The sequence below is a fragment of the Lepidochelys olivacea genome, assembly GCF_965140295.1.
Source record: "Lepidochelys olivacea isolate rLepOli2 genome assembly, chromosome: 2".
Classification (NCBI taxonomy): Eukaryota; Metazoa; Chordata; order Testudines; family Cheloniidae; genus Lepidochelys; species Lepidochelys olivacea.
This window is the reverse complement of record NC_140412.1, coordinates 100,958,627-100,983,069: the sequence shown is the minus strand read 5'-3', so window position 1 is coordinate 100,983,069 and position 24,443 is coordinate 100,958,627. Positions and strand designations below refer to the sequence as shown.

The 24,443-nt window shown below is 42.2% G+C and overlaps 1 protein-coding gene across 1 annotated transcript in view; it reads right to left on the bottom strand.

The window, feature by feature from the left end:
- Positions 1-773: 773 nt before the first annotated feature.
- The window catches only part of LOC311515364 (uncharacterized protein C18orf63), a gene marked incomplete at both ends in the record, with an annotated part of 43,228 nt that continues 19,558 nt past the window's right edge, over positions 774-24,443 (bottom strand). The window contains 9 exons of the mRNA XM_084618351.1: positions 774-899; positions 1,493-1,609; positions 9,158-10,282; positions 12,195-12,378; positions 13,795-13,880; positions 13,998-14,121; positions 14,203-14,312; positions 17,315-17,391; positions 18,974-19,015. Of these exons, the coding sequence (XP_084474477.1) occupies positions 774-899; positions 1,493-1,609; positions 9,158-10,282; positions 12,195-12,378; positions 13,795-13,880; positions 13,998-14,121; positions 14,203-14,312; positions 17,315-17,391; positions 18,974-19,015 (1,991 nt within the window). The remainder of the gene's footprint in view (positions 900-1,492; positions 1,610-9,157; positions 10,283-12,194; positions 12,379-13,794; positions 13,881-13,997; positions 14,122-14,202; positions 14,313-17,314; positions 17,392-18,973; positions 19,016-24,443) is intronic.

Here is a 24,443-nt window from a genome sequence, read left to right as displayed (position 1 = left end):
CAAGTACTCATAATGCAAACTACCAGTTAAAACATAAAAAGAAGGGAATGGAAAATACTACTGAAAATATTTACCACAATATAAATGGATAGTATTCCCTCACATTTAACACTTTTTCCCTTTGGGTTATCAGATATTAAAAAAAGATGTAGTAGAAATAGAGGTTCAGAGATAGGCAGGAATATGGTTAAAAGTTATGGAAAGACTTCCATTAGAAGAGAGAAAAGATTAGGACTGTTTTATTCAGAGAGGAGACAAATAAAAGGGGATATAAGGTACATAAAATTATGAATGGTATCTAGCAGTTATTTGCGTGCTCCTATTGATTCTTTCTGATACTACAAGAGTAAGTGGATTAAAACTGAAACTGAAAGACAGTAAATTAAAACCAGTAAAGGGAAATACTTTATGTTTTACACAAATCATACCTAGCCTATAGAATTTATTGCCACAGGATATTACTGAATCCAAGAGTTTAATAGGATTAAAATGATGAGACATTTATGTAACTAATGAGAGCATCCGTAGTTACATTAAAATAAATTATACTAATAATAAAGGATCAAATTTTGTATTGCAGGGCATAAGCCACCTACTAACAGCTTGGGGCAGGAAGAAAAAACTGTCCCGATTGGCCATTTCAGGAATTCTTGCACCTTCCACTCGAAAATTAGCTACTAGTCACCGTTGAAGATGGAATATTGGACAAAATATACCAGTGATCTAATGTAATAAAGCATGTACTATATACCTAGTTAGTGCTGTGTGGATACTTATGCAGTGCTAACATGATCAATGAAGCTGATACCTATGCACCTCAATTTAAATGTCTCAATACTTTGGATAAAGGAGATGGTGGTAATCTGTAACACACCTGAATTATCCACAAACAGAAATGACTGTATGGAACCAAAAAATTAATCAATAAATCAATCTCCACTGTAATTACATGTACTGGTTTTTAAAATAGACAAAGTCCACATTTTCTGCAATAGTTTTTTTAAATTATGATTAAGCAGAGTAAAATACATATGCAGAAAAGTATGTTCTAAATTGATGGCATACACTTCAGCAAATAGGAAAAGCTTTCATGCAGTCAGAAGAATCTAATTTATAAGACCATTATAAAGTGGATTAATAAATCCCAGAATTAAGTTGTATGATACTGTGAGCGTCTTTCCTAACAAGATTTTTTAATGTGGAATCGGAAAAGTTATTTTCATATACCCTAAAATAAAATATTTACATTAAATATTATTAACCTTCTTAGTGTTACTACATATTTAATTTCTGAAGGAGTATGTTTTCAAAATTTTAAAAGTTGGCCAAAAAATTCTGAAAAGACAGGAATGAAATAGAAGTTTTACTTTTTCCAGGTCATAAGGGATTTCTTGTATTCCCGGTTTTGCTTTAACTGGTCAATATTCTAAAATCAAAAAGTACATATTGTCTTTTTCATCACTTAGTGTCTGGATGTTAGTGAGTTTTTTACCTGCCTTCTTTTGCCACAACTTTTCTTTGAAGTTGTTTTCAAATGGGTCTCCATCTTTGAGTAAATCTCTTTTGAGGCCACTGCTTCACAATGCAAGGGATCATTCACTGTCAACATCTTAAAATATAAAAGTTGATATACCCTTATTATCTAAAACTCCAGTACTATTGTAATGGTTATCATGACAGGACTTCTGATTGACTTTTTTTTTGGCCACTGAATCTCACCATTACAATCCACCCTGACCTGTAACTTCTAACAATACTAATATAATATAATTATACAATACTAATATAATTCACCAATGTGAATTATACAGATAAATTATCACTCACTGTCCAAAGAATAGACCACTATCAATATGTACCCTTTCTTACTGATGTACATTCTCACTCTAGCAGCTAACCTGTGTCTGTGAGGCATTAATAGCCCAGTGCTTCATATTTCTAGGGTATGTCTACACTACGGAATAAGGTCGAATTTATAGAAGTCGGTTTTTTAGAAATCGGTTTTATATATTCGAGTGTGTGTGTCCCCACAGAAAATGCTCTAAGTGCATTAAGTGCATTAACTCGGCGGAGTGCTTCCACAGTACCGAGGCTAGAGTCGACTTCCGGAGCATTGCACTGTGGATAGCTATCCAACAGTTCCCGCAGTCTCCGCTGCCCATTGGAATTCTGGGTTGAGATCCCAATGCCTGATGGGGCTAAAACATTGTCGCGGGTGGTTCTGGGTACATATCGTCAGGCCCCCGTTCCCTCCCTCCCTCCGTGAAAGCAAGGGCAGACAATCGTTTCGCGCCTTTTTTCCTGAGTTACCTGTGCAGACGCCATACCACGGCAAGCATGGAGCCCGCTCAGGTAACCGTCACCCTGGCATGCAGTTCTTCTGCACCGTCTGCTGCCAGCCAAAGATGTAAAAGATAGATGGAGTGGATCAAAACAAGAAATAGATCAGATTTGTTCTGTATTCATTTGCTTCCCCCCCTCCCCCATCTAGGGGACTCATTCTTCTAGGTCACACTGCAGTCACTCACAGAGAAGGTGCAGCGAGGTAAATCTAGCCATGTATCAATCAGAGGCCAGGCTAACCTCCTTGTTCCAATAAGAACAATAACTTAGGTGCACCATTTCTTATTGGAACCCTCCGTGAAGTCCTGCCTGAAATAGTCCTTGATGTAAAGACACCCCCTTTTTTGATTTTAGGTCCCTGAAGCCAACCCTGTAAGTCGTGTCGTCAGTCGCCCCTCCCTCCGTCAGAGCAACGGCAGACAATCATTCCGCGCCTTTTTTCTGTGCGGACGCCATACCAAGGCAAGCATGGAGGCCGCTCAGCTCACTTTGGCAATTACGAGCACATTAAACACCACACGCATTATCCAGCAGTATATGCAGCACCGGAACCTGGCAAAGCGATACCGGGCGAGGAGGCAACGTCAGCGCGGTCACATGAGTGATCAGGACATGGACACAGATTTCTCTGAAAGCATGGGCCCTGCCAATGCATGCATCATGGTGCTAATGGGGCAGGTTCATGCTGTGGAACGCCGATTCTGGGCTCGGGAAACAAGCACAGACTGGTGGGACCGCACAGTGTTGCAGGTCTGGGACGATTCCCAGTGGCTGCGAAACTTTCGCATGCGTAAGGGCACTTTCATGGAACTTTGTGACTTGCTTTCCCCTGCCCTGAGGCGCATGAATACCAAGATGAGAGCAGCCCTCACAGTTGAGAAGCGAGTGGCGATAGCCCTGTGGAAGCTTGCAAGGCCAGACAGCTACCGGTCAGTTGGGAATCAATTTGGGGTGGGCAAATCTACTGTGGGGGCTGCTGTGATGCAAGTAGCCCATGCAATCAAAGATCTGCTGATATCAAGGGTAGTGACCCTGGGAAATGTGCAGGTGTATGGCTTTGCTGCAATGGGATTCCCTAACTGTGGTGGGGCCATAGACGGAACCCATATCCCTATCTTGGCACCGGAGCACGAAGCCGCCGAGTCCATAAACCGCAAGGGGTACTTTTCGATAGTGCTGCAAGCTCTGGTGGATCACAAGGGACGTTTCACCAACATCAACGTGGGCTGGCCGGTAAAGGTACATGACGCTCACATCTTCAGGAACTCTGGTCTGTTTCAAAAGCTGCAGGAAGGGACTTTATTCCCAGACCAGAAAATAACTGTTGGGGATGTTGAAATGCCTATATGTATCCTTGGGGACCCAGCCTACCCCTTAATGCCATGGAGCCGTACACAGGCAGCCTGGACAGTAGTCAGGAGCTGTTCAACTACAGGCTGAGCAAGTGCAGAATGGTGGTAGAATGTGCATTTGGACGTTTAAAGGCACGCTGGCACAGTTTACTGACTCGCTTAGACCTCAGCGAAACCAATATTCCCACTGTTATTACTGCTTGCTGTGTGCTCCACAATATCTGTGAGAGTAAGAGGGAGACGTTTATGGCGGGGTGGGAGGTTGAGGCAAATCGCCTGGCTGCTGGCTGCTTTCATGACTGGCCAGGCTACGGTGTGAAAGTTCTGTTTGTTTCTCCTTGGTTCACTCTACTTCCCTGTAAGCTAATCACCCGCCCCTCCTCCCTTCAATCACCGCTTGCAGAGGCAATAAAGTCATTGTTGCTTCACATTCATGCATTCTTTATTCATTCATCACACAAATAGGGGGATGACTACCAAGGTAGCCCAGGAGGGGTGGTGGAGGAGGGAAGGAAAATGCCACACAGCACTTTAAGCACAGCACTTTAAAATTTACAAATTTAAAATTTATTGAATGACAGCCTTCTTTTTTTTGGGCAATCCTCTGTGGTGGAGTGGCTGGTGGGCCAGAGGCCCCCCCACCGTGTTCTTGGGCGTCTGGGTGTGGAGGCTATGGAACTTGGGGAGGAGGACGGTTGGTTACACAGGGGCTGTAGTGGCAGTCTGTGCTCCAGCTGCCTTTGCTGCAGCTCAACCATACACTGGAGCATACTGGTTTGGTCCTCCAGCAGCCTCAGCATTGAATCCTGCCTCCTCTCATCACGCTGCCGCCACATTTGAGCTTCAGCTCTGTCTTCAGCCCGCCACTTACTCTCTTCAGCCCGCCACTTACTCTCTTCAGCCCGCCACTTACTCTCTTCAGCCCGCCACCTCTCCTCCCGGTCATTTTGTGCTTTCCTGCACTCTGACATTATTTGCCTCCACGCATTCGTCTGTGCTCTGTCAGTGTGGGAGGACAGCATGAGCTCGGAGAACATTTCATTGCGAGTGCGTTTTTTTTCCTTTCTAAGCTTCACTAGCCTCTGGGAAGGAGAAGATCCTGTGATCATTGAAACACATGCAGCTGGTGGAGAAAAAAAAAGGGACAGCGGTATTTAAAAAGACACATTTTATAAAACAGTGGCTACACTCTTTCAGGGTAAACCTTGCTGTTAACATTACATACATAGCACATGTGCTTTCGTTACAAGGTCACATTTTGCCTCCCCTCACCGCGTGGCTACCCCCTCAACCTTCCCCCCTCCCTGTGGCTAACAGTGGGGAACATTTCTGTTTAGCCACAGGCAAACAGCCCAGCAGGAATGGGCTCCTCTGAGTGTCCCCTGAAGAAAAGCACTCTATTTCAACCAGATGACCATGAATTATATCTCACTCTCCTGAGATAACACAGAGAGATAAAGAACGGATGTTGTTTGAATGCCAGCAAACATACACTGCAATGCTTTGTTCTACAATGATTCCCGAGTACGTGTTACTGGCCTGGAGTGGTAAAGTGTCCTACCATGAAGGACGCAATAAGGCTGCCCTCCCCAGAAACCTTTTGCAAAGGCTTTGGGAGTACATCTAGGAGAACCGCGAATGCCAGGGCAAAGTAATCCTTTCACATGCTTGCTTTTAAACCATGTATAGTATTTTAAAAGGTACACTCACCAGAAGTCCCTTCTCTGCCTGCTGGGTCCAGGAGGCAGCCTTGGGTGGGTTCGGGGGGTACTGGCTCCAGGTCCAGGGTGAGAAACAGTTCCTGGCTGTCGGGAAAACCGGTTTCTCCGCTTGCTTGCTGTGAGCTATCTACAACCTCATCATCATCATCATCATCTTCTTCGTCCCCAAAACCTGCTTCCGTATTGCCTCCATCTCCATTGAAGGAGTCAAACAACACGGCTGGGGTAGTGGTGGCTGAACCCCCTAAAATGGCATGCAGCTCATCATAGAAGTGGCATGTTTGGGGCTCTGACCGGAGCGGCCGTTCGCCTCTCTGGTTTTCTGGTAGGCTTGCCTCAGCTCCTTCAGTTTCACGCGGCACTGCTTCGGGTCCCTGTTATGGCCTCTGTCCTTCATGCCCTGGGAGATTTTGACAAAGGTTTTGGCATTTCGAAAACTGGAACGGAGTTCTGATAGCACGGATTCCTCTCCCCAAACAGCGATCAGATCCCGTACCTCCCGTTCGGTCCATGCTGGAGCTCTTTTGCGATTCTGGGACTCCATCATGGTCACCTCTGCTGATGAGCTCTGCATGGTCACCTGCAGCTTACCACGCTGGCCAAACAGGAAATGAGATTCAAAAGTTCGTGGTTCTTTTCCTGTCTACCTGGCCAGTGCATCTGAGTTGAGAGTGCTGTCCAGAGCGGTCACAATGGAGCACTCTGGGATAGCTCCCGGAGGTCAATACCCTTGAATTGTGTCCACAGTACCCCAAATTCGAGCCGGCAAGACCGATTTAAGCGCTAATCCGCTTGTCAGGGGTGGAGTAAGGAAATCGATTTTAAGATCCCTTTAAGTCGAAATAAAGGGCTTCATCGTGTGGACGGGTGCAGGTTTACATTGATTTAATGCTGCTAAATTCGACCTAAAGTCCTAGTGTAGACCAGGGCCTAGAGACTTTTGTTTTTAAAAGACAGAAGACATAAATTAAGGACTGTGCTCACAGGACATATGCAAGAGCCCTTCTCTGCCCAACCCCCTTCATCATCCCCCCTGTCCCCACATAACAAACCAACCAACCCCAACAATAATAAAGTCAGGCTGAGAAAGAATTACCGTCTACCAAATTCATATTTATAGATTAAGAAAATCATAGGAAGGAAAATACCACCCTGTGTCCTACTCCTGGGAGTTTTTAGGATAAAACATCTTTTTATTCTCTTATGGTGAAGAGCATTCTTAAATAGCAGCAATAAAAGGTTCTATATCTTGTAAAGACAGTGTAACAGAATGTATGGATAATTTTCTTAAAGTTAAAAGCCTTTGTAGATACAAATTAAAAGCAAAATTAGGAGATTCAAAGCACAGCTTACGTTCTTGAACGTCTTAAAAAACTTGGTGCTAAATTCATCACTGTTATTGCACTGAACTCAGTTTACCACTTCTTGTTTTATTAAAACTCAAGAGGAAGTATTATACTCTATTTAAATTATTTTTAGTGTGCCATTCAGCACAAAGTTCAAATGCTGTTAACAACTTGCATTTTTACTAGGGTTGTCAAGTGATTAAAAAAATTAATCGTGATTAATTGCACTGTTAAACGATAATAAAAAACATTTATTTAAACATTTTGGATGTTTTCTACATTTTCAAATATTTTTATTTCAATTACAACACAGAATACAAAGTGTACACTGCTCACTTTGTAATCTAAAATACATATGAATATTTGCACTGTAAAAAACAAAAGAGTATTTTTAAATTCACCTAATGCAAGTACAGTATTGCATTCATCATGAAAGTTGAACTTACAAATGTAGTATAATCTACAAAAAAATAACTGCATTCAAAAATAAAACAATGTAGATCTTTAGAGCCTAGAAAGTCCACTCAGTCTTACTTCTTGTACAGCCAATAGCTCAGACAAACAAGTTGGTTTACATTTGCGGGAGATAATGCTGTCCACTTCTTGTTTACAATGTCATTTGAAAGTGAAAACAGGCGTTCATATGGCACTGTTATGGCTGGCATCGCGAGATATTTACATGCCAGATATGCTAAAGATTCATATGTCCCTTCATGCTTAAACCACCATTCTACATGTGTCCACGCTGATGACAGGTTCCGCTAGATAATGATCCAAAGCCATGTGGACCGATGCATGTTCATTTTTATCATGAGTCAGATGTCACCAGCAGAAGGTTGATTTTCCTTTTTGGTGGTTCGGGTTCTGTAGTTTCCAGGTCAGAGTGTTGTGCTTTTAAGACTTCTGAAAGCATGTTCCACACTTCGTCGCCCTCAGATTTTGGAAGGCACTTCAGATTCTTAAACCTTGGGTCGAGTGCTATAGCTATCTTTAAGAAATTTCACATTGGTACCTTCTTTGCTTTTTGTCAAATCTGCAGAGAAAGTGTTCTTAAAATGGACAACATGTGCTGGGTCATCATCTGAGACTGCTATAACATGAAATATATGGCAGAATGCAAGTAAAACAGCAGGAAACGAACTCCTTTAAGGAGAATTGTGTCATAAATTTAATTAATGCATTTTTTTTTAAACCAGCGTAGTCAGCGAAGAAGCATTTCTTCTGGAATAGTGGCAGAAGGATGAAGAGGTATACGAATGTTTAGCATATCTGGCATGTAAATACCTTGCAATGCCAGCTGCAAAAGTGCCATGCAAATGCCTGTTTTCACTTTCAGGTGACATTGTAAATAAGAAGAGGGCAGTATTATCTCCTGTAAATGTAAACAAACTTGTTTGTCTTAGCGATTGGCTGAACAAGAAGTAGGACTGAATGGACTTGTAGGCTCTGAAGTATTACATTGTTCTGTTTTTGAATGCAGTTATGTATCAAAAAAATCTACATGTGTAAACTACATTTTCACGATAAAGAGATTGCACTACAGTACTTGTAAGAGGTGAATTGAAAAATACTATTTCTTTTGTTTATCATTTTTACAGTGCAAATATTTGTAATCAAAATAATAATATAAAGTGAGCACTGTACAATTTGTATTCTGTGTTGCAATTGAAATCAATATCTTAGAAAATGTAGAAAGGCATCCAAAAATATTTAATACATTTCAATTGGTATTGTATAACAGTGTGATTAAAACTGCAATTGATCGTGATTAATTTTTTTGAGTTAATCTCATGAGTTAACTGCGATTAATGGACAGCCCTAATTTCTACTAACTTGTAATCTAAATAGCTATTATACATGCAAAGGTTTTCAATGAATGTGTTGTAACAACTGAACCTGCTAAAGTTTCAAGCTTGTGTAAAAGCATTGGGCTTACATATTTTGTAGTCTACAGCTACTAGGTGATACGATCACATACTTGAGCTGGTCTGATATATCATCCAATAGCTGGTTGTGGTATACAACTTTGTGTGAAGACAGACTGACACACAGAAAATGGAAGCATATTATTGTTTATAAATTTTGTTAGTCCCATTAAATAAAAATCTGGAACGAAATTTAAAGGAATTACCCTTCCTTTCAGAAAGTCACAATTACAAGGGCATACAGCTCAGATGATAAAACAAATCAGTCTTTTACTGTAACAGGAGGCAATGGTTAAAGACTTTAATACAAATTACCGCAAATATTAGAAACATACTATCTGGAAGAACTAAGATACAGCATCAAATGCAATGAATAGTCTAATTACCTCAGCGAGTGCACGTATGCACACACACACACACACACAGAATTGGTGAGAACTAGTATAGGTGAAACCAATTATTTACTGTACCTGCTCACAGTTGACTTGTGAATGGTGATTGGTTGTCTTGGTGATATACTCCTTTGGTGGTATTAATGATTGTTGATGTTCTCTTTTGGCTCTGTGCACTGTACTGTTTAAAACCAATCTGAGAATATTTAACCCGGCTCCTTCAGTTGGGCTTTTTGTTTGATGCTGTGATACGCTGGTGTTTGCAATTTCTTTGTCTGACTCAGAAATCTGTATCTGTACCTTCTTTGAACTGTGACTTTCCCCAAGTATTTTTGTGGTGTTTTGATTTGATAACTTTCCCCCCTTTTTTGTAGTAGAACTGAGTAGTGCAGGTTTTTTCAAACCTAGATTAGCATTTGATGTCTGAAGCACTGATTTGTCACTAGCAGATAATGAAGAAGAATTTAGCTTTTCAGGTTTGCCTTTACTTGAATTCCTACCTGAAGATGGGCTATTAGAAAAAGCCGAATTTGTCAGCTGCTTACCAGTTTCTTTTTTCTGGTCACATATAGATCCAGCATTTTTTACACTTGCTTTCCCAGTCATTCTCTGAGCATCAGTGCCATTAGTAGGATTTTTGAATGACACAGTTTGGACAGGTTTGTATACCTGATTTACACTGAGGTTGCATACAGTCAATTTAGACACAGTGACATCTCTAACTACTTTTGGAGAATGCCGTAAAACACTCACTTTTTTCTTTCCTTCATTGGCTCTTGTGGCCTTTACATCCATTTGCAACAACTTTCCTTTGAAAATAGGTATAATTCTAGTGGCATTCTTCTTTTGAGAATCCACACATGAATTCTCAGACATTCTTAAGGATTCAGTTGAGTGAACTGGTACCCCTGATGCTCCTGGAGTCTGCTGCTGCTGTCTACTATGCACTGTTTTCTTCATGGCCTCAGCAACAGCATTCTCTGGACATGGAATGAGATTTGAGAGAGTACATTGTTTCGGCTGATTGATCAAAAGCTCCATCTTGTGGCTCATTCCTGAACTGCATTGTGAAGACCTCTGCTGCAAAGTCTCTCGTCTTGGAGGTGCCTGAGTCAGAGATACCTTCCATATCGGTTTGCTGGTCAGATTTGCAGGCTTGGCATTTACTCCCTGAAACACACAGCTGTTGCCAAACTGATTCAACTGAATGAAGAGAGTTAGTTTACAATGCTACAATAACTTAGCCTGTATACAACATACACTGTACACATTTTTGTGTTGGTTATTTTATAATTCTATTTTTTTAAAAACAACCTAGAATTAAGAACATTGTATGCTTGCTATTAAGACATTTAAGGAAAGATTTTTTTCAGCTTGATAAATGAAAAGTAATATGTATGCAAATATCTGATTGTCAAAATGGCAAATATGTTGCACAATATATATCCTTTCAAGCAAGAATAAAAAAGCATGCCACAAGCTATATACAGTGATTACTTCACCCACCACTGAAATGGAACCCAGCAACCTTTTAACATCACATAGCAACAATAAAAGACACCAGGGGAATTTTTCTGTTACAAATACAAGTGGAGAAACCATTTCAGTAATGTGCCCCTTTCATATCTGTTATATCGGATCATTTTATTCCCTCTCATGGAAAACATCCACTGAAAGGGAAAAACTACTTTGAAAATTCTGTGTGATTTGCCACACTGAGTTTCTGCTACAATATCCTCTTTGAGGAAAAGGGTCTAGAGCCCATAGGGAGAGATCCAATTCCACCCTTCAGGATATTATGGCATCTGCATGCAGAGCAAACTTCTCTATGTTGCTCCTCAGAGCTCCTATTTTGCCACAGGAAACCTAGATGCTTTTGACTCCCTAATCAGCAGATATGTTCAATCAACCCCCTCTTTAAATGAGGAGTAGCTGCTATTGTTCAAAATTAGTTTTGCTCTGATTACAATTATTTTCCATTAGGACATTCTCCTTAATTGCACAGTTATCACAGACGGTAATACTACGGCTATGTCCTCTGTCTCACACCAGGCTGAAAAACCACCCGAAACCTCACAGAACTCTGATTGTGTGGTTTTTGTATTTAGAGATTTCTGCAGTTTTGAGGGATGAGGGACAAAATGCACTGGATCCAGTTTCCCCATTCTCTGCTTATGAGCTACAATTGGTTGATGAGGCACTTTTTGGATTGCCACATTTCTCAGACAGGGAAGACCTAATCCTTAGTCGTCATTTTAGAGTAGTACTTCTAAAACTGTGGAATGCAAAGCAATTTCTAGTGGCCCACACAGAGCTAGCTGGCTGACTGTCCTCCTTGTCTCTAGTTACTTACACAGACATCTAGACTTTTCATAACAAAGAAATGCCTGGATGCCTGTGAAAACTGTGGGAAATAAGGAGGAGTCATCCTAACTTTCTCCATTAGGGGCTGCAGCTACTGGAAAGAGAGAAACAGGAGCCTCACTCAGACACCAGTTCTTAACATTTTCGAAACTCTGCAATTTCTACTGCATTCTTCAAATTCTACTCTTTGTTTTTAAAAAAATTAAGTTTTTCCTTCTTTCACTGACAAGATAATCAGCACGTGTGCTACTGCTCAGAAAAGGCTGAAAATAGTATTTCATATAGCCCATTATTCTAAAAGAGTTGTAAATTTTGCTCCTTCCCATCCTCTTCACCTCTGAAGTGTGAACTTCAGCCTGACTCAAACCATTTAAATGCTTGCAATAATAAGTCTAGACTACTTATTTTCTCTAATTTTCTTTTTCAAAACAAGGAAAAAAATATTGTTGTGATATTTATGGTGGCAGAGTTAAGATAAAAAATTCAGGAAAAGGAAACCTTAGATTCCAACAGAACTGGTAATTTGGCAACATATCACTTCCATATCTTCTTATACAGTTATGATATGAACAGTAATATGTGAGGCTACCCATTTAACTAGAAAAACACAAGTATTAACAGTTATTCATGGTGAGAAATACTTTTATACTCTTGCAGCGTTCTGAAAATTCACATGGGAAAGAGCACGTATTATCATGAACAACACTGTGCCCAATAATATACATATTAATATAAACATAAAACTTCTTACATGCATGGGATGTTTCATTAGTTCCTTTGTGGCATACAATGCTTTACTTGTCATTTTTACTGGAAATCCACATAGATGAGGAAGTTTAGACTTTAGGTCAGAAAGAAAAGAGTTTAACACACCTTCTAAATCTACTCTAGTAAAATATTGGACTGGTTGGCTTCTTATGCAACTTAAAGGGTACCTGAATAAGTGTTAAGGGCTATGTAAGATGGCTTTTAGCATTTTGTATAATGAAACTGTTTATCCTTTTCTTGAGTAAAAGCTTAAATGCACACTAACATTTCTTCAAAAGAATTTTAAAAAAAGCAGCTTTACTATTTTTAAAGGGACCAACATTTTAGTAGTTTTAATGGTTTTAGAGATTTGAAAGTTTTACTCTTATTAGGCTAAATTAAGCCATTTTCATTCCCATTGAGAAGTACTTTATTGCTTGAGCCGACACATTGAAATCAATGGAATATCCTGCAAAATAAGGTATTATTCAACAGAAGTAAAAGTGATAGAAACTAGTGCTTTATTTGTAACATCCTCCTGATTTTCTTCATTTCCTTCTCTGGATATTTTAATTATTTTCTCATTCCAAAGCACAACTCAATATGAATTTTGGTTTTTAGTCTGAATTCTTTCTTTGTGAGCATGGTTCTGAAATCAGAGTTTCCTAATTAATATGAACACCCTCTACTGGCAGTTATTTCAGCAGCAACATAAAATGTCTGAAACAAGTATTAGCAATGCTATTATTTTTTCAGTATTTCAATGATGCAGGGGTGGATTTAAAAAAATAAAGCTAGAATATGGAGCATATTCCTCAGTGGATTGCACAAATTGCAAAGCAAAGGAAAAATGAGGCCTAAACTAATTGATAATGCCCCTAGTAAAGGGTGACCTGCAAAGAAAAACATTCTGTTAGTGCCATTTCTTGTTTCCATAACAAGGAGGCCTGAAAAGATTTATTTTTATAAAAAGGGGGTTTTTCTGCTTGTTTTTAAGATTATAAAGTCATAGGTCACCTAGACTGTTTTTCCTGGAAGACTCTTGATGATTGTGAGGAACAGGTAACTTCACAGATATTATGGAAGTGAAACCAGACTTAGGTTTCAATTGTGAAAACACTTAAAATGTCCTGAACTCTAAGCATGAGAGTAAATGTTAACAGGATCAGGGCCTGTGTGGTGAAGTAATTTTATTCAGATTAAGATTTCCTAAAACTTAAATTTTTATTTGGTTGGCTTTTTTTTGTTTTTGTTGTTAAAGCCTATTTAACGCATATGACCGAACAAACAGGCTGAAGAAAAATTATTCTCTCAAAGATTTGGCATCCCAGCCCCTACAAGAGTTCCCAATTCATATCTCAGGGTCCTTTAAGAAACATTTCCAGCAAAATAGAGAAGACCAGATTTGACATCATTCATTAATACTACAGAAGAACTGAATTAAATATTTTGGACCATATTTTCTGATGACATAGCCTCATTCACTTAAATGGAATTACAACTGCAGTGAATTTGGTGCTCAATTTGAATTAGAGTTTGGATCTTGGCTAGCATAGTAGAGGAGAAGACGTTCCAACACAAAATAAAATATGTATAAAGGATACGTAAAGAGCCGTTCCCCTATCAGTTTGAAGTAAACACTGCAATATACTTTTGTCTCTCCATGATCCTCTGGAAGGATATACCCATACTAAAAATAAAATACACATATAGATGGAATGTTATTATAAACAATGTGATTAACACAAAAAAATTCAAAAAAGAGACAAAAGGGAAAAAAATCATATGTAATCATGTTCTTTCCTACCAGATTCTTCCAGTGCATCTGAAAGTCTTTGTATGAATGAAAAGGAGACTCTGATGGAATTACATGGCTAATACTTATGATCTGACCCATTTTCATGCTGTACAGGGGTAAAGCAAAGAGAATGCTAGATATAACCCACAGCATAGTTGGAAACACAGATATTTGGTAAACTGTTTGTTTTTGTTGGAATTAAATAGAATTTTACCTTGGCAAGACATAGCACCAATTACTTAAAATGGAGTGTCTCTGAATGACTGTATTTTTATTGTTGTCAAATATTTCTAAGATGTTTGCTGAAATGTCAAAGTCTTCCAGCTTTAAATAGAAAAAAAAGTGTTTTGTTATTTTCAAATATTGCTTCATTTATACAAAATGAAAAAGGAACATGCAAAACATCTAACATGCATTCAAATGTACTACCAAAACTTATACATGAATATTCATTTATCAGCCATTGCAAACTGCTAATTTTAGAATTTTATTCACATTGTCACATGGCAGAGTCTGTTTCAAACGTTAAAAACCTATACTTTCAGGAACTGGCTAAAGACGTAAAAGACTTAAAGGCTGATGGATCATATTGGAGGTACTTTAACATGTAAGGATACTGGATCCAGAAGGACTTGAAGCACAAAATAAATGTCCTCAGATTAAGAACATCCTTACTGTCCCTGCAGTACTTTTAAGTTCTACTCAGAAACCAACATATTCTAATGTTGGACAACCTAGTGACAGTATTGCAGCATAATAACCAGGGTAGCAAAAGATCTCAGCAAGACTACCAAGAAGCTATGCCTTTGCCTCTTCTAAAAATCAAGAGAGATGCCCAGATATTCTGAGAGAAGACATGCTGGAGCTAAAGTCATAGACACTCTTAGACCTGGAGAAACATTCTTTTCTGAGACTGTTGTTTGTCATGGTTTGCATCCACGCAGTGACAGAAAAGCCCTTTCAGTTGTTGTGTCTATCTTCAGACTCTAGCAAATTATGGACCACAATATTGATTACTGATAATGAAACATCATGTTAATTTCCATCATAACTGCCTATGTCGTTTTCAAGGCTGATACCTTGAAGTTGTCTTTGATTAGTATGTTATCTAGCTAGCGGAAACGGTGGAATTTCTTTCTCCTGAGAGCCAAAAGATATTCTAAAGGATAGAAATGGATTGAAAATGCTTGCTTTTGTAAGCAAAGAAGTAATCAGAAATTTAGTACTCATTGTACCAGACCAGTTAAGGTGACATGGCGGCTATCAGAACGGATGCTAATTTCTTAATACTGAAGTATGGTTTCCTGATATATTTGCTAATTACGCTCACATCCAGCATGACCCAAACTGCTCCCAACCTTTTTGGGGGTATCACAAAGAAAATGGAACAGGTTTCAGAGAAGCGCTGTGCAGATAGGACTTCTTTGATAGCTCTGATGGCTAAAAGTTGATAGATGGTTTTGAACATAAGATGTTATTCTAAGCCAGGGGTGGGCAAACTACGATCCCCCAGGGCTTTGGATCTGACCCGCGGGATTGCCACCCCCGTGGCGTGGCACCGGGAAGCGGCCACACCACGTCCCTGCAGCCCCTGGGGGTGGGGCTGCAGAGAGCTCTGCACGCTGCTCTTGCCTGTGGGTACCTCCCCTAAAGCTCCCATTGGCCAGGAACAGGTTACCGCAGCCAATGGGAGCTTTGGGGAGGTACCCACAGGCGAGGGAAACACATGGAGCCCACTGCGCACCCCCTCGCACCCCCAGCGGCCATGCAGGGATGTGGTGCCAGCCGCTTCCCGGAGTGGTGCAGTGCAGGGCCGGGGCAGGCAGGCAGGGAGCCTGCCCTGGCCCCGGTGTGTGCCGCTGCCACCCTGGAGCGCTCTAGGTAAGCAGTACCGGGCCGGAGCCTGAACCCCTCCTGCACCCCAACTCCCTGCCCTGAGCCCCCTGCTGCATCCCACACCCCAAACCCCTTCAATGATCCCCCTCATACATCCCACACCCCTCCTCTGCCCCAAACCCTTGCCCTGAGCCCCTTCCTGCACACCACATCCCCTCCCACACCGCGCACTCTGCCTCCGCACCCCAACCCTGCAAGAAATTTCCCCACCCAGATGTCGCCCTCAGGCCAAAAAGTTTGCCCACCCCTGCTCTAAGCTATTATAGGATGAAAGAGAAGGAAGGATTATCTCCTGGGTAATGCTGGAGAATATTATGGTATAAAGAAAAGGAGTACTTGTGGCACCTTAGAGACTAACCAATTTATTTGAGCATAAGCTTTCGTGAGCTACAGCTCACTTCATCGGATGCATGCTGTGGAAAGTTTAGAAGATCTTATTATATACACACAAAGCATGAAAAAATACCTCCTCCCACCCCACTCTCCTGCTGGTAATAGCTTATCAAAAGTGATCACTCTCCTTACAATGTGTATGATAATCAAGTTGGGCCATTTCCAGCACAAATCCAGGTTTTCTCACCCCCTCACCCCAAAACTCACTCTCCTGCTGGTAATAGCTTATCCAAAGTGACCACTCTCCTTACATTGTGTATGATAATCAAGGTGGGCCATTTCCAGCACAAATCCAGGGTTTAACAAGAACGTTTGCCCACCCCTGCTCTAAGCTATTATAGGATGAAAGGGAAGGAAGGATTATCTCCTGGGTAATGCTGGAGAATATTATGGTATAAAGAAAAGGAGTACTTGTGGCACCTTAGAGACTAACCAATTTATTTGAGCATAAGCTTTCGTGAGCTACAGCTCACTTCATTGGATGCATACTGTGGAAAATACAGAAGATTGTTTAATGAAAATAAAGAATTAAAATAAAGAAAATTTTTTCATGATTTGTGTGTATAAAAACAAACATCTTCTGTATTTTCCACAGTATGCATCCGATGACGTGAGCTGTAGCTCACGAAAGCTTATGCTCAAATAAATTGGTTAGTCTCTAAGGTGCCACAAGTTCTCCTTTTCTTCTTGGGGAAATAGTGCTACCAGCATGTGCTTCCCTTTTCCCATGCTCTTATTATTTTCTCTGGAATTCTCTTCAAACAGTAACTATAGGGAAATCTCACAGCTCTGACATTCTGATTGGAATGACTGTCAGACTCCCATGAGTACAACCCTATCCAATAATATATGGTATATATATTTAGTACAAGATGAGGCTAAGCAACTAAGATAGTGCATGTCCAATGGCAATTGGGAGTAAACATCTTGCTTCCCCATGTTCTTTTCAAATAAAGCAGCCCAGATAAAATACAGCCAATAAAAAAGTGCAAGTAGGATGAACAAAATTAGCCATAGAAATTAGAACTGTTCTGTACCTGGGGTGGCGGTAGACGAATTGTGCAAGCCTCTACACTGATGCAAAGTTGGGTCTCTGATACATTGAGGTCCATAACTGAAATAAAATCAAAACCAAAACCACTCTGTATAACTATATAAAATTGTCTCTTAAGTGAAAAGGTAAAGCCAAGAGGCTTATTTAAAAAAGCAAAAACAAAAAACCCTCCAACCATTATGCTTGGTGTAGCAGTACCAAAAGGTAAGAAGAATTCCTCTTCATGTATAAAGAATTATATTTCAATTTTTAAAAATCAAAATAAGTATTTTCTGGCTAATTCTTAATATCAGTGACTAAATTTCACTTGTAAAATGTATGTGAACATCCATAATTGCAGAAAGCTCACGGTTGTATGTCGAAATCAGAGGTGGGCACACTATGGCCCGTGGAACCGTCCTGCCCGGCCCCTGAGCTCCCGGCTGGGGAGGCTAGCCCCTGGCCCCTCCCCCACTGTCCCCCCTTCCCTGCAGCCACACCGCTGCGTGGGCAGCGCGGCTTGCGCTCATCCACCTCCCAAGCTTTCCAATAAGCTTGTCCTGCCGCTCTGAGCGGCCTGGTAAGAGGGCAGAGAGGGTTGGATAAGGGGCAGGAGGTCCTGGGGGGCAGTCAGGGGAAAGGGGGCAGTTGGATGGGGCGGAGGTTTGGGGGTGGTGGTGGTCAGGAGACAGGGAGCAGTTGCATAGGGGGTGGGGTCAGTTGGGACAAGGAGTGGGAGGGGGGGTTGGATGGGTCAGGGGTCCCAGGGGGCCTGTCAGGGGGCGGGGGTGTGGAAAGGGGGCAGGGCAGTCAGGGTACAGGGAGCAGGAAGGGTTGGATAGGGAGTTGGGTCCCGGGGTGGGGGGAGGTCTCAGGAGGGGGCGGTCAGGGAACAAGTAGCAGAGGGGTTGGATGGGTCGGGAGTTCTGAGGGGGGCAGTCAGGGGGTGGGAATTGGGAGGAGGCGGGAGCCAGGCTGTTTGCATAGGCACAGCCTTCCCTACCTGGCCCTCCATACCATTTTGCAACCCCAATGTGGCCCTCGGGCCGAAAAGTTTGCCCACCCCTGGTCTAAATAGTCACTTGAATGCACAAATACCAATTTGCACTGGCAATTACCTGCTCCTGAAAATATTTTCCAGGTGCAAATTTAGGTGCCAATGTTTTAAAATTGAATTCTTAAAATTTATATTTGAGACATAGAAATAAAATATCTTTCTATATATTTATTCATAACATACTAAGGAACAATCCCGCTGTGGCCTGATGTTTTGAGAACTATAAACTTAAGCCAGTTAATCATAGTTACTCATTTTACTTTACCTATGTTCAGCAAACTGCCATACCAAGTGTGCAGTCTGAACTACATCTGCCTAAAATTAACTCTTATAACCAGGTTCTTTCAACCATTTATTTCAATCTATGGTCATAGGTTAAGATTAATAGTATAAAAATACTCCTCTCTCTCTTACAGAGGTGCAATTAATTTGAAAAGCATCCATATAATTTAAAGAAGAATCTGCCAGCAGGTATCATATGATTGAATTTATTTGTAGATTAGAAAATGAAATGATATTGGGTTGATATACTAAGACCATGGAAGCTTTAATACAGTCTTACTAATTTCTAATACACTTACAATATTAACACAATATTGTACTTACCAACAGCATTTTGCCTTCCCATATGAGACAAAAAATTGCTTCCTTAATAAATAAAATAAGTACGTATTATTTTTATACAATATATGCAAAAGCCTAGTATACTTTAAGACTTTTATCTCAGAAGTATTTTATGTAGCAGATATGGACAAAGTGCATAATTTATTTTGTGTGGCAGGGTTCCTGTGTAGTTTGCTCCTCACACAGAAAGGAAAAAAATTGTATCAGTGAATTTTTCATTGAATTAGAAGTGGCCTGTAAATCAACACAGACATATGCATGAAAACACAACAACTATATACATGATGTTTATCTCTCAGTAAGGAATCCGTATACAGAATTGTTTTTCATTAGGTAACAGGGCACTTTGTCTGGACAAGTGGGAAGAAAAGGGTGTGGCTCCTTTACGGTTGCTCCCCTCCTTCAAACTGAGGTGGGGAGGGGGAGGGAGGCATTTTACCTAAGCTAGGGCTGGCCAGAGGGGGTAAGGTAAGCCACAGGCCTCCTGCAGAGCAGGGAAAAGGTATATATGCTCTGTCCTGCCAGACAGAACCCTCTCTCATGGATCAGTGGGCCCCACCCATTGGACAAGTGTAGAAGTGGGTTTTTGTGGTCTGTTGTGGACACTGTTCTAGTTGCTTTATTCAGGACTGGGAAGGAATTTTTCCCTTATCAGATTCGCTATAATAGTGTGGGATTTTTCACCTTCCACACACCTTCAGGACCTGATTGGGTCAGCCAAGAAGTAATTATTCCATAGGGAGTCTGGTTCTCTGATTAACTGAAGTTGGAAGTGGACTTAGGGGAAGGCATCTCCTAAAGAAGTTGGGGAACAGGGTTGGGGCTCCTAATGTCTGTTACAGTAAGGAGACAACTCCCTTTTCCCAGCCTCTTAACTCTCACATGAGGGAAAAGGTGGTGGGGTCCCAGCAATGGCTGCAATCAAGGTTGGAGGGGTGGGGGCTGATGGCAGCCCTCCTCAAATAGGTGGAAATGAGTGAGAAAGGAATGATAACCTGCACTGAATGAGTTATTGCTGATAATTCCCAGATGAATTAAGTTACTAAAGTTGCAGCCTAAAAAGACACATTCCTCACATCTTCTTGTTCTTCTTAAATGTCTGAGACAAATTTCTCAGGCTCAAAAGGAGAGCTGGATAGAAACATTGCTTTGTGTTCTTCCATCCACCCAAACCAGCTGATAGCTTAGAGGCAACCCCAGAGCTACCATGTGTGTTTCACAAGTTTTAGTCTTAGCCCTGGTCTACACTACGAGTTTAGGTCGAATTTAATAGCGTTAGATTGATTTAACCCTGCACCTGGCCACACAACGAAGCCATTTTTGTCGACTTAATGGGCACTTAAAATTGATTTCCGTACTCCTCCCCGATGAGGGGATTAGTGCTGAAATCAACATTGCTGGGTTAAATTTGGATTTGTGTGGATGCAATCCGATGGTATTGGCCTCCGGGAGCTATCCCACAGTGCTCCATTGTGACTGCTCTGGACAGCACTCTCAACTTGGATGCACTGGCCAGGTAGACAGGAAAAGCCCCACAAACTTTTGAATTTCATTTCCTGTGTGGCCAGCGTGGCAAGCTGATCAGCACAGGTGACTGTGCAGATCTCATCAGCAGAGGTGACCATGGAGTCCCAGAATCGCAAAAGAGCTCCAGCATGGACCGAATGGCAGGTACTGGATCTGATTGCTGTCTGGGGAGACGAATCCGTGTTATCAGAACTCCGTTCCAAAAGACGAAACGCCAAAATATTTGAAAAAAATCTCCAAGGGCATGAATGACTGAGGCTATCACAGAGATCTGCAGCAGTGCTGTGTGAAACTTAAGGAGCTCAGGCAAGCCTACCAAAAAACCCAAGAGGCAAACCCCCGCTCAGGGTCAGAGCCCCAGACATGCAGCTTCTATGATGAGCTGCACGCAATTCTAGGAGGTGCCCCTACAACTACCCCACACCTGTACGTGGACTCCTGCAAGGGAGTCTCACACAACAGGGATGAGGATTTTGGGGACAAGGAAGATGATGAAGAGGGGGAGGTTGAAGATAGCGCACACCAGGCAAGCGGAGAAACTGTTCTCCCTGACAGCCAGGAACTGTTTATCACCCTGGAGCCAATACCCTCCCAACCCTCCCAAGACGGGTTCCCGGACCTTGAAGGCGGAGAAGGAACCTCTGGTGAGTGTACCTTTGTAAATATAATACACAGGTTAAAAGCAAGCTTGTTTAAATGATTAATTTGCCCTGAAGATTTGGGATGCATTCTTGGTCAGTACAGCTACTGGAAAAGTCTGTTAACGTGCCTGGGGATGGAGTGGAAATCCTCCAGGGACATCTCAATGAAGCTGTTCTGCAGGTACTCCCAAAGCCTTTGCAAAAGGTTTCTGGGGAGGGCAGCATTATTGCGTCCTCCATGGTAGGACACTTTACCACGCAGGCCAGTTGTCATTGCAAAACAAAGCATGGCAGCGTGTGGTCCTGACATTTGCTGGCATTCAAGCATCATCCGTTCTTTATCTCTCTGTGTTATCCTCAGGAGAGTGATATCATTCATGGTCACCTGGTTGAAATAGGGGAATTTTATTAAGGGGACATTCAGAGATGGGTGTTCCTGCTGGGCTGTTTGCCTGTGGCTGAAAAGAAATCATCCCTGCTATTAGCCACGCAGTGCGGGGAGGGGTAGAGCAATCATCCCAGAGAATTGGGTGTGTGGGGGTGGTTTAGCTGGGTTTCTGCTGCACATGAACCCGGAAACATCAGCCCCTCCTTTTAAATGGCCAATGTGTCTTTTTCAGTTTTACTCTCCCTTTTTTTTTCCTCCCACAGCTGCAAATGTTTCAAAGCTGCCACTAGCATCTCCATCCCAGAGGCTAGCGCAGATAAGAAGGTGAAAAAAAACCCCCACTCTCATGTTGTAATGTTCTCTGAGCTCATGCAGTCTACCCAAACTGAAAGAGCCCTGCAGAATGTGTGGAAGCAGACAATGGCAGAGTCCAGAAAAGCACAAAATGAATGCGAGGACAGGAGGGAAGCGTGAGAGGACAGGTGGCGGGATCAAGAGGAAAGTGGCATCGGCATGATGAGAGGAGGCAGGATGCAATGCTGAGGCTACTGGAGGATCAAACGGATATGCTCCAGCATATGATTGAGGTGCAGGAAAGGCACCACTGCAGCCCCTGTGTAACCAACCACCCTCCTCCCCAAGTTCCATAGCCTCCTCACCCAGATCCCCAAGAATGCGGGAGGTGGGGTTGAAATAGGGGAATTTTATTAAGGGGACATTCAGAGATGGCCGTTCCTGCTGGGCTGTTTGCTTGTGGCTGACAAGAAATCATCCCGCTGTTAGCCACGTGTGGGGAAGAGGTGAAACGATCATCCCAGAGAATTGGGTGTGTGGGGGTAGTTTAGTTGGGTTTCTGCTGCACGTGAACCCAAAAACCGCAGCCCCTCCTTTTAAATGGCCAACCCAACAGGTGCTTGGTATGGAAAATGAGGGCGCTGCTGTTTGAAACCATTCCCACATGTTATGAAGGTTAAAGAAGCCAAAAGACTGTGGCTTCCCATGTCTGCCTGCAAGCCGAATTCTGTTGCCTGGCCCTGCGTGTGTGATCTCTCACACCAAACTCGCAGGCCCTCGATATAAGAGGCAAAATGCGACCTTGTACCGAAAGCACATGTACTATGTAATGTTAAGAGCTTGGTTCACCGTGAAAGAGTCTACCCATTGTTCTCTAAAATGCATCTTTTTAAAATACTACTCTCCCTTTTTTCCCCTCCTGCAGCTGCAAATGTTTCAACGCTCCCCCTATCATCTCCGTCCCAGCAGCTACCGTAGATAAGGTGAAAAAAAAAACCGCTCGTGATGAATTGTTCTGAGCTCAAGCAGTCCTCCCGCACTGAAAGAGCTCAGCAAAATGCATGAAGGCAAGCAATGTCACAGTCTAGGAAAGCACAAAATGAACGGGAGGACAGGAGGGACACGTGAGAGGAGAGGTGACAGGAGCAAGAGGAGAGGTGGCGGGAGTGTGATGAGAGGAAGCAGGATGCAATGCTGAGGCTACTGGAGGATGCTCTGGCGTATGATTGAGCTGCAGGAAAGGCAGCAGGAGCACAGCCCCTGCAGCCCCTGTTCCATAGCCCTCCTCCCCAAGTTCCATAGCCTCCTCACCCAGATGCCCAAGAACGTGGGGAGGTGGGGCTCCAGGCACCCAACCACTCCACCCCAGAGGATTGCCCAAGCTACAGAAGGCTGGCATTCAATAAGTTTTGAAGTGCAGTGTGGCCTTGTCCTTTCCACCTCCCTCACTCCACCTGGTGCTTCCCTCCTTCCCCACCCCTCCCAGGCTACCTTGGCAGTTATCCCCCTATTTATGAGACGAATTAATAAAGAATGCATGAATTTGAAACAATGACTATTGCCTCTGCAAGCAATGATCAAAGCGGGGAGGAGAGGGCGGTTGGCTTACAGGGAAGTAGAGTGAACCAAGAGGGCAGGTTTTCATCAAAGAGGAACAAACAGAACTGTCACACCGTAGCCTGGCCAGTTATGAAACTGGTTTTCAAAGCTTCTCTGATGCGCAAGGTGCCCTGCTATACTCTTCTAATTGTCCTGGTGTCTGGCTGCGTGTAATCAGGGGCCAGGTGAATTGCCTCAACCTCCCACTCCACTATAAATGTCTCCCCCTTACTCTCACAGATACTGACAGGTTTCAGAGTAGCAGCTGTGTTAGTTAGTCTATATCCGCAAGCCGCAGGTGACCATGCAAACAGGAAATTGAAATTCAAAAGAAAGGAGTACTTGTGGCACCTTAGAAACTAACAAATTTATTTGAGCATAAGCTTTCGTGAGCTACAGCTCACTTCATCGGATGTAGTTCACGAAAGCTTATGCTCAGATAAATTTGTTAGTCTCTAAGGTGCCACAAGTACTCCTTTTCTTCTCACAGATATTGTGGCGCACACAGCAAGCAGTAATAACAATGGGAATACTGGTTTCGCTGAGGTCTAACCGAGTCAGTAAACTGCGCCAGCGCGCTTTTAAACCTCCAAATGCACAGTCTACCACCATTCTGCACTTGCTCAGCCTATAGTTGAACAACTCCCGACTACTGTCCAGGCTTCCACTGTATGGCTTCATGAGCCATGGGAGCAAGGAGTAGGCTGGGTCCCCAAGGATAACTATTGGCATTTCAACATCCCCAGTGGTAATTTTCTGGTCTGAAAATTAAGTTCCTTCTTGCAATTATTCGGACAGCCCTTGTTATACCAATAAAATAAAAGCCAGCAGGATCTTATTAAAGGGGAAAAGGCCAAATACCACATTTATTGTGAATACAGAAAGAATCATAGTAAGTAGTTAGTTATAGCTATAACATTCTATTCAATTTCATATTTATTCACACATTCACACACACACACAGGTTCTGCAAGGTTGTTATCATAGTTACCAGCCTTAGAGT